The sequence below is a fragment of the Corylus avellana genome, chromosome 8, assembly GCF_965113065.1.
Source record: "Corylus avellana chromosome 8, dhCorAvel1.hap1.2, whole genome shotgun sequence".
NCBI lineage: Eukaryota > Viridiplantae > Streptophyta > Magnoliopsida > Fagales > Betulaceae > Corylus > Corylus avellana.
This window is the reverse complement of record NC_142497.1, coordinates 18,837,177-18,848,265: the sequence shown is the minus strand read 5'-3', so window position 1 is coordinate 18,848,265 and position 11,089 is coordinate 18,837,177. Positions and strand designations below refer to the sequence as shown.

The window sequence follows — 11,089 nt, the reverse complement described above, 5'->3', positions numbered from 1 at the left end:
ATTGAGCTTCAATCAAGTTCTAAACAACCTCGTAGATCTTTGCTTAAGAAATAAAAAGTGCAATTATCATCCTAGTGATAGAGACCAAATCTGAAAAGCATATCTACAAATAGGAGCTTGTCATTTTTTATATTTAATTATTTTTTTAATATTTTTAATTAATTTTATTTTTTTATTCATAAAAAAATGCCCCCCATGGGAGAAAATCCTGAATCTGCCACTGGTCAGGGTTGATCGTTTGAGAAAGTGAAAGAAGAAAAAGGCAAAGAATGGGAGAAACTCATCAAGGTTTTTGTAGTGTTATTATTGTGTTGGAAGATTATGTTTGGTGTTGGATTTATTTTTGATAAGGTTGAGTTTGCTTGAAATGGTTTTTTGTAGCAAAGAAGTGTATTCTTGAGTTTTGTTAATTTGATTTTTGTATTTTTACTATTGTTGTGGAAGATTATGTTTGGTATTGGGTTTATTTTTGATAAGGTTTAATTTGTTTAAGATAGTTTTTGGTTGCTAAAAAGAAGTGTATGCTTGATTTTTCTTAATTTTGATTTTGGTTGAGTATTTCGACTATGTTTTTGGTATTTCTTGTTTTGATTAGATTTTAGTAGTGGCATTATTGCTGTGGAAGATTATGTTTGGTGTTGGTTTTACTTTTGATAAGGTTAAAGTTTACTTTTGATAAGGTTAAACATATGGTTTTACCCTAAACCCATATGTTTCTTTTTCCACTTTAAAGCCCCACTCTACAACTGTCAAGCTTCCCCTTTAAGTCCATCCACTTGTCTCCATAGTGGTATTTCCTGCGCCAAACTTGCTTTACTACCTCCATACAATTTTCTTCCACAGCCCACTGGTTCTCATACTTAAACATCCACTTCCGGCGCCCACCATATGTACGGCCCTTCAAGTTCATCAGTATTGGATTATAGTCCGAGCTCAGTGAAGCCTCCGTATAAATACTCACATCAGGATACAAAGCACACCACTCCGGGTATGCTACAACACAGTCGAGTCTCTCTTGAATAAAATCATTTCCCTCTTGTCCATTATGCCAAGTATACTTGGGTCCACATGAACCTACGTCTGATAATGCACAATAAGACAGCGTTGTTTGGAAAGCTTCCATCTGTCCACTTGGACGTGTATTACCCCCTTCAGGTATTATTAGAGTATATAATGATGTTGTCTTCAGGTCTCAAGTTGACTAAAAGATAAAAAAAAAATTCTGGATTAAATGTGAAACGGTTCGACTTGCTAACAATCAAATTGCGATGAACTGTTTTTGCATTAATGGCCCAAAAAAAAAGGGGACAAAAACAAACAAAATGTTGGGCTTTCTTCGGGCTGTGGAGGAACCATGTACATGGGCTAGGCCGTAGTTTATTAACCGAAAAAGAGTTTCTTTTGTTCGAAATGGAATTTACCAAAAAACCTAATTGACTGATTTTGAAAACAAACGACCACAGTGGGAGTCGAACCCACGACCTTTTGATCCGAAGTCAAACGCGCTAATCCACTGCGCTATGCGGTCTGCTGATGAATACAGTTGATCACTCTCATTTATTTAACCTAATATATTTTCATTCAGGTTCTTGAGGTTTCTCTTCTCTTCTTTGCCTTTGTTTTTATAAATTTTTCTCAAAACTCCCAACAGCAGGATTTGATACCACGATATACCTCGGACTAACAAATATTTAGTGAGGCTTTTTAAATTTCACGTACCACACTTATTTATATATATTTTCTAAATGATATAAACATTTTTATTCCTACATTTTTTCCTTCACAAACCATAGGGTTATTTGTAATATCTCCTTAAAAATTTAAAAAAAGGGTTAAATACTAAATTAGTCCCTAGGGTTTCACAACTTTATTTTTTTCCCCCTAGGGTTTCATTTTTATCACAGGAGGTCCCTGTGGTTTTGATAAGTGACCAAATTAGTCCATCCGTTAGTTGACCGTTAGTTGACTGTACGGACTGACACGTGGACCAATCAGACGTCGACACGTGGCACATATATTAATTTTTTTTTAATTAAAAAAATGTTTTTTTAAAAAAAATATATTAAAAAATATATATTAAAAAAAAAAAAAAATCGGAAGAAACTGGGGGTGGCCGAGCCACCCCCTTGGCAATTTGGGGGTGGCTCGGCCACCCCCTTTGGCCATGGGGGTGGCCAGGCCACCCCCATCTGGCCGGATGGGGGTGGCCGAGCCACCCCCTGGGCACCAGGGGGTGGCTCGGCCACCCCCATCCGGCCAAGCCACCCCCATCCGGCCAAATGGGGGTGGCTCGGCCACCCCCATCCGGCCAAATGGGGGTGGCCTGGCCACCCCCATGGCCAAAGGGGGTCTTGGGACCATGGGGGTGGTTTCGGCCACCCCCAGTGGGTACTGGGGGTGGTTTCGGCCACCCCCTTGGGGCCCAAGGGGGTGGCCGAGCCACCCCCAAATTGCCAAGGGGGTGGCTCGGCCACCCCCAGTTTCTTCCGATTTTTCTTTCTTTTTTTTTTTTTTAATATATTTTTTTTAATTTTTTTTTGAAAAAAAAACATTTTTTTTAATTAAAAAAAAATTAAAAAAAATTAATATATATGCCACGTGTCGACGTCTGATTGGTCCACGTGTCAGTTTAACGGTCAACTAACGGATGGACTAATTTGGTCACTTATCAAAACCACAGGGACCTCCTGTGATAAAAATGAAACCCCAGGGGGGAAAAAATAAAGTTGTGAAACCCTAGGGACTAATTTAGTATTTAACCCTTAAAAAAATTTATTTCTTTAGTTGCAATGTCCCTTCATTTGCTAAATGTTTTCTCAAATTTCGACATATTTAATTTTCATTCCACATACATGGGCTAAAGGTATAAAAGAAAAATAAACCCATGATCATGAGATAATAGGACAAGTACGAGAATTTTAATGTTAAGTATCATGAAAATTAGACAAAAAAAAGTGACCCCTTGTTTAAGGTGTGATTGTTTATTAGGGGGTGTTGCAATCGACCTCATGGTTGGGGGTGAGATTTTCTAATCTTTATATACTTATGACGTGATTATTAAGAAAATAAAAATAAAAATAAATATGTAAATATATGATAATGTGAAAAACTCGTAAATTTTAAGATTATAAATTAGAGAAACTTGAACCACATTGCAAGTTGCAACTAATCTCTCAGTTTAAGAGTTAATTGTTCAAATTCAAAATTTAGGATATATATATATATATATATATATAAACCTAAAAAAATTTTCAAATAGAAAAATTTTCAAACTGACGTGGTAAGAGTTTTTAAATTAAAAAAATGTAATTCTCTCTTCTTTTTCTGCTACTCACGGTCTGTCACGTCAGTTTGAAAAAAAAAAAAAAAAAATTCATTAATAGTTTAATTTTTTTTAAAAAAAATAATAATGGATGAACGTTGCCATATGAATCATGATAATATGAAAGTACGTAGAATTTTGCAGCCCTAGGACTCCTGTACGTACGTGAATTTTTGAAGTGAAGTCAAACTACTTTTGACTTTAAGCCCAATGTGAATCTTTAAAGTGAAATCGACTCTTTTTTTTTTCTTAATTGACATATTTGAAAGAGACGTAGAAAGATTTCCACCACCCATCCTCCTTTTCTTCTCTTCTAATGGGAAAAGGGCAGGCAAGGGCCTCAAATATCAACTAAAAATGAATTTTTCATTTTTTCGTAAGAGAAAAAAAAAAAATTGTTTGTTGATTTGAAGAAATGAAGTTAAATTTAGAGGGCCATGACTTGTGTTGTACGCTAGCTATACTGCTGTTGTTGATTTATATTTACTTCTTGTAAGTAATGAACCTCTAAGTTTGATGTTTAACATAATAATTCAATAATGTTGTGGATTTCAAAACTTGGGTCCCGTCCCATGGTGTGAATCTTTGATGTGAAGTCAACCTAGTTTTGACAATATTGGATCCGTGAGCATATTGTACTAGACAGAAAGATTATAACCACCCATTTCACTCTCAGGGATCATCCTCTTTTTCGTCTCTTTCAATAGAAAAATACACAACGTGAAAGAGGGAATCAGAAGGGGCTCAAAATGTGTTAAATTTTTTAACTTATAGTTGAGAACATGTACACACCACTTGCGAGAATAGGTTTCCTTCGTAGATAAATTTATTACAAACCAGTTAAATAAAATGACAGAAACGGGAAACGTTGTTTTTTAGCATGTGAGAAGAATCAATGTTAGCAGCGCACCCTATTAGTAGATTAAAATAATGTGTCCATCGACTGTGATTTTTAATACCAACTGCAGGCAGAACTTACTTTTAAAAATCCACTCACAAGAGAATCAAGAGTGTTCAAAAACTTATATGCGCATACTTAAAATTGCACTTAAGTCATATGAAAGTGGAACACTTGAATCGTAACAAATATCTAAAATTTTCTAATCCGAATCCTTTACGAGCAAAGAGTGAGAGAAGCCGCTAGAAAGGATCATAATTCCCGAAACGCGCAGACATGTGAGCTCCCCATTTGTGTTACTTGGAGAGTCTTCTCTCTCTCTTTCTCCGACCGAATTTCTTATAAAAAATCATACGAAATTCAGTCTTGTGTCCATACTCACCATAATTCCATTGTGTTTATTTCCTGAGTAATACAAAGAAAATGGGAATTGAAGTTGGAGGATTCTTTCCAGTCCTAGTGGGAAAGGAAGAGATGAAGGAGTGGAGTGGGATTCTTGTTCTATTTCTTTCCAATAATTAATTGATTTGATTAATTGACACTTGGCGTACGTAGCCCTACACATGACTTCATTTTCCACAGTTTGAAACCATGAAAACACTTGACAGAACAGTGAATGGCCCCCCAGTACGTTAATGAACTCAGAATCTGCACATTCAGTTGAAATGGTTGGCTGTTTAATTCTTTCTTTGTTTTTTTTTTTTTTTTTTTTTTCCTTCACTTTTTCAGTTGAAATGCCTGTTGTTTCTTTTTTCCAGAACATGAGTTCACATTCAAATCTTACGCGGTTATAATAACCGGTGGTCCTTCGTCAGCATACACGCACACAATAAAAATCTATTTGGGATTTTGTCGGTTAAAGCTAGAAAAGATCGAGCATGTTATAAATGGATAATTGCTTTTTCATTTTTTATTTTTTTATCTAAGTTTTAAATAGTTAGGATGCTGCTTGACTTTTGAGAAAAGAACACCTTAGTACGTAGGTCACATTCCGCCACCCAAACTAAAGGAATTTTATGTGTCGTCACATACAAATGCAACATGTCTTCAAACAAACAAAAATAATTTTTTTTAAAAAAAAAACTAAACCCTAAAAAAAGGGAATTATTTTAAATTTAATATAAAATTGTAGAGGGTACTTTTTATTTAAACTTTTTTGCTAATGCTTATTGGCATGGAAAATCAAAACATGAATGAAAGGTTTAATTAAATCCAATTTTAATAGGAATATATACTAACAAAATAGTTTAAAAATCAAGCACCGACCTCTCCTACTCTGTAATTGGGCACTGTATTAAGAGAAATGCTAAGTTTCTCAAGATTTTTTTTCAAAAATCTGATTTCAAATTGACGTGTCACAATCCCATAGGATAACACATAAATTTAGAGAAAAAAAATTATGAGATGGTTTTTAAAGTTTCAAATCCACCGGAATTAGGACAACAAAAATAAAACATTTCTACTGTAGTACTAATGTCAAAAACAACAGCAATTCTATTAAAAGTCAAAGATTACATGTGAAACATCACGGTCCAATGGTCGGTCGTTGCAGTTGTCCGACCACTATTTCCATGGGTTTGATTTGCCACATTACGATCTGACAAAAATTGAAACATGTTTGGCCAATCAGAAGACGCCATTATGGATTTCCATGGGCTTCTAGAGTTTATACCTTCAGAATATCACAACTACGTACGTACTCTGGTGTTTCTAAAAATGTGATCTTTTTCTTTCACTTTTCAATTTCCTTCGAGAAGGTCAATTTGTCTGTGCTTCGTATTTAAAACAATTATCTCATGCGTATATACAAGAGGAGAGAGGAGGAATTTTAAACGCCAGCACAATCGATTAGAGATTATACCTTATGAAATAAAGGTTATAAGTTAAAAAAATCAAAAAAACAAAAAAGATGAGGGATAGGAATTTGAACTAGTAGTGACATTTGCTTCATAAAGCGTGATTTTCAACCAATTAAACTACTACTTGGGAACAAATTTTAATTTTTTTAAAAGAATATATATATATATATATATATATATATATATATATAATCTTCTCCCATCCCCACTCCCCTTATTCTTTATTTTAGATTAAATCGGATTGATTACTAGTTGAGTCTTCAAAATCTATGTCTATATTTGATATTTTGCTTCCACTCTTACCTATTTAGTATTGAAATATTTTAAAAGTAATACTAGATACAATATTTTTATATTTAAAGAGATTGTGTTTCTCATATATTCAATATAGATACATAATAATTTTATAAACTGTGCATAAAAGAAGTTTATTCGATTCTGTTTGAAGGAAACCTAATTGATGGGACGATATGAATAGGATTAATATAAGATGTATAAAAAAAAAAAAAAAAAAATGTATACCTCATATTTACCAAAACAAAAATAAAAATAACATAAATCTCTTTTACGCTCGTTTTAAAAATTTTCTCAAACATAATCTATAAATCGGCTGATGGGATTGTAGATCCCAACAATTTCAATCCGCTTGGAATCAACAAATAAATAATGTGCTTTGAAGTATTTTTCATACAATGATCCACCCATTTTCTTTAGACCAAATGATGAAGTAGGGGTGCAAAGGCGGGCGGTTTTTCGCTAACCGCTATAACCGCCAACCGCTTAACCGCCTAACCGCCTAACCGCATTAACCGCTAACCGCCTAACCGCAATAACCGCCTAGCGGTTAACGGTTAGCGGTTATTGGGTCTACTAACCGTAACCGCTAACCGCTAACCGCCTTTTTATATAATATATTTTTATAATTATAATTATAAAAATATTTATACATATAACATAATCACTTGATCATTAAATCACAATTTTTTTAAAAAATAATTAAATCACAATTTGAATATTAATATATTATCACTATAATTTATATGATTATATCATATAATCACTTGATCATTAAATTACAAATTTTTTTTAAAAAAATAATTAAATCACAATTTGAGTATTAATATATTATCACTATAATCTATATGATTATATCACATGAGATTGATCATTAAATTATTTGATTATATAATAACAAATTATACATATATAATATGACATAACTCATAAGTATATCAATTCATACTAATACAACAATTAAATATTTAGAGACTTATTTCCAATGTATGTTATAAACTTATAAGTCTATATATGTTATAAGTCTATATAAGTCTACATATGTATATGAATAATATAAATGTATAATATCAATACTTAATCATATGATTCAATGACAATTCAAATATTTTATTCAAGACTTCAAGTGAATCATATTATTAATGTACAATGATGATATGATTCGTATAATATCAAATTAAGTAATTGACATTGAATTAAACAATGACCAATGTGTTACTTATAAACACAATTTAAGTATTAATGTATTATCATTATAATTTTAGTAATTTATATATTATCACTATAATTGATATGATTATATCACATGATGACTTGATCATTAAATCATATGATTATATAATAATAAATAATGCATATATAATATGACATAACTCATAAGTCATAAGTCTACAAGTTAATCATATGATTCATGTACAATGATAATCACAATTGATTCAATTGAATTAAACAATATATTATTTATAACTACAAGTCTACAATTTAATTAAAGCATTATTAGATACTTTAGGAATTTAGGATTTAGAAGATATTAAAAATACAAGAAAAAAAAATGAGGGTAAAAAAAAGCCCAAAAAGCCTAAAAAAAAAGCCTAATTTTAAAAAAGCGGTTAGCGGGCGGTTATCTATTTCGCTAACCGCTAACCGGCGGTTAACCGCTAACCGCTAACCGTTAGGCGGTTAGCGGTTGCGGTTAGTGAAATCTACTAACCGCTAAGGCGGTTACGGTTAGCGGTTATTGCCACTAACCGCTAACCGTATCCGCCTTTGCACCCCTACATCACATCACAACGTAAACTTTTATTAAAAGAAAAAGGTAATAATAAATTATTAATGCTTTAAGTCAACATAAAAATTAGATCCTGAATTACGGTCCTTACGGATGGTTGAAAAGTTGTATTGCCATTTCCCGAAGCAATTTACATTGACGCGTGGACGCGTTAAAAAACGAGCGCCTACGATAATGACCTATGAGGATTGGTCGGTTCTTTTTCCTAGGGAGTTAATTTACTCTCTGTTATTGGTCAAAATTGAAAATTGAAATCTGGGTATTAGGTTTTTTAATTTTGAAAAATTGGAACCCATTATATAATAACCGGTCGGTTCTGATTGGTATTCGGTTATCCTAATCGGTTAAAACAAAAAAAAAATTGAGCTTATTTGAGGTATTGAATCTAATTTTAGTGCTTAATTTAACAATTTTTTACCATTTTTTAAAAACACAATTAGCATTTTTGTTCCAATAAGTTAGGCTTTGTTATAGCAAAGCTTAAGGAAGTGCCGCACAGTTGAGGGAGAGGGGTTTCTCCCCCTCCCCCCCTCCTCTCTTTCTTTGATCTGTTCCCCACTCCCTTCCCCATTTTCCTTCCCCTCTCTCTTCCCCGATCTGTGTTTCTTTTCTTTTTTGTGTTTGTTTTTAGATTTTGTTTTCTTTTCCCTGTTATTCTTTGTTTGCTTATTTATTTTTTCTTGCTAAGTGTTTATTTGGGCACACTTTGTGGGTGCCGCTCACGGGGGATTCACTCAAACTTCCCCCCAATTTCTTTGAGTGCACCACCGATCTCCTTCGTGCCAGCTTTACCGTTTACTGTCTTCTGCTTGGTCTTTTCACGCATCCCCACCGCGATGTGCTTCCAAAGCCATCTATGCATTGGTTTCCGGCAAGCACGCGATCGGCTTTTCTTCCGACTGCTATCATTCGCCTAGTGTGCTCCTATTTTTAAATTTTTGATTGTATTGCTTTGATTTTCCCTGTATTTTTCTTGTTTTTCTTACTGCTTGTAATAAGGCCATGTCTTCTTTCTTGATTTCCTCGCTTGTTATTTTGGTCCAGACCCTTGGGGTTGTGGATGTGAACGATATCCTGACTTTCGGGTTCAAGAGGATGTGTGTTGGCATAGGGTCCTTTTGATCCCAGGGTCGAGGAATAAGAGCTATCTATGTATTAGTTTGTGTCTACTTAGCGCAGATCTGTTTTTCCAACTGAAGATTAGTTATAGGTTAGTGGATGTTTGGCATCTTTGATGTGTAATCTTTTAGTTATGACTTTGATCTTTTAGCTTCGGCTAGGATCTTTCAGAACGTTATGTTCTGTGATTGTAAGAGTTTTAATGCTCTTGATTCCTCTATTAATGAGATAATAATGATTTTTCTTAAAAAAAAAAGTTAGGCTTTGTTATGATTGTTCCAAAAACAAAAAAAAAAAAAACAAAACAAACAAACAAACCTAAAAAATCCCAAAAAAATCCTTAAAAAATCATTGTTTTTACCTTTTTGGGCCTAAAAAACTAAAAATCCAATGTTTAAAAATGTCCTAAAACTTTCTTGTTTAATAATGCCCTTAAAATCCAATGTTTACAAATGTCATAAAAATTCACTATTTAAAAATGCCCTAAAATTTTTTAAAATTAAAATAAATATATATATATATACATTATTTTATATATATACTTGGTTACCCAGTTATAATTAAGTGCCAAAAATCAGAATTGGAACCAAGTACCCAATTACCAGTTTTTCTAACCGATCTTCCAATTACTGTTGATACCAGATTTTTTTTTACAACCCTACTTTTTCCCGCTCATGCATGCCCCTTATCGGAAGAAAGATATTTAGGCTTCGTTTGGCAACAGCCTTGTCCTAAATACTGTTCATCTTTTGACTAGTTGACCATCAATATTTTACACATTATCCCCATATTGCCCTTAACTTTCTCTGCAAATTTTTTGAGTTTTTTTCCCCTGAAAATCCCCAAAGCACATATCAGGCATCCCCCACCTCCCCTACGTGAGATCCTCAACTTTTTTGATTTTTTTTTCCTTGAAAATTCCCAAAGCACCGAAACAGTGTCCCTCCCCTGCGTGAGTTTCTTCACTTTTTGATATTTTTTGTGTGACTAAGAAGTGAGGGATTGGTGTGTTGTTGGGCTCTGCCTCTGTGGCTTTAGGCTTTAGCTTCAACAACCAGTCAATATCGTCGGTGGGGATCTGTAGCTCCTTGAGGACAATATCGTCTTCGGTCTCGCCCAGCACCTTGACGGATAAAAGGAAGCCCTTGAGGCCGAGGGCGCAGAAGTGGCGGGAGTCGAAGGGGTCGCGGCGGAGGCAGGAGAGGAACTCGGGCGCGGCGTCGTATTGGAGGAGGCGCTGTAGAGGGAGAGAGTGGAGGGACCGTTGATGGCTGCGAGGAGACAGGATTCGGGCTGGGCCTGGACCCAGCAGAGATCCTGGATGCCGGGTTTCGATGCGGAGTCGGTCTCGAACCAGTGAAGCGGGGATTGGGCGCGAAAATCGAGGATGCAGATGCGTCCCTAGCGGTTGGTGGCGGCGAGGAGGAGATGGGACGATGAGGGCTCCATGGAGAGGAGGTCGTGGCGGAGGGGGAGAGGAGTCCAGCGAACAGAGGTGACGAATGGTGAGAGGGAATTGGAGTTGGAGCTGGAGGGTGAAACAAGAGGTTTTATTTTCGCAAGAGAGAGAAGCTCGCTCACGAAGGAGAAGACAGGAAGAGGAAAAGAGAAGCTGCAGAGATTTTGGGACAAACATATGAAGGGCAAAAGTGTTATTTCACATTAGGAAAAGGACAAAAACAGTGTATAGGCCAGGGTCATCCCTTTTGCCAAACACCCCCTTATAGCTAAAGAAAAAAAGTAATAATAATAAATGGGTACAATTTTTGAGGTGAAGTCAAACTACTTTTGACTTTAAGCCCAATGTG

General features: G+C 34.8%; 1 protein-coding gene and 1 non-coding gene across 2 annotated transcripts; both read right to left on the bottom strand.

Moving 5' to 3' along the window:
- Positions 1-727: 727 nt before the first annotated feature.
- On the bottom strand, positions 728-1,123 carry LOC148584230 (uncharacterized). Its single transcript, XM_088518810.1, has one exon. It carries the CDS (start codon positions 1,121-1,123, stop codon positions 728-730), a length of 396 nt encoding a protein of 131 aa, XP_088374936.1.
- A 331-nt stretch (positions 1,124-1,454) lies between these two features.
- On the bottom strand, positions 1,455-1,528 carry TRNAR-UCG (transfer RNA arginine (anticodon UCG)). The gene has a single exon. It is a non-coding gene; the product is annotated as a tRNA-Arg (tRNA).
- Between the last annotated feature and the right edge of the window lie 9,561 nt (positions 1,529-11,089).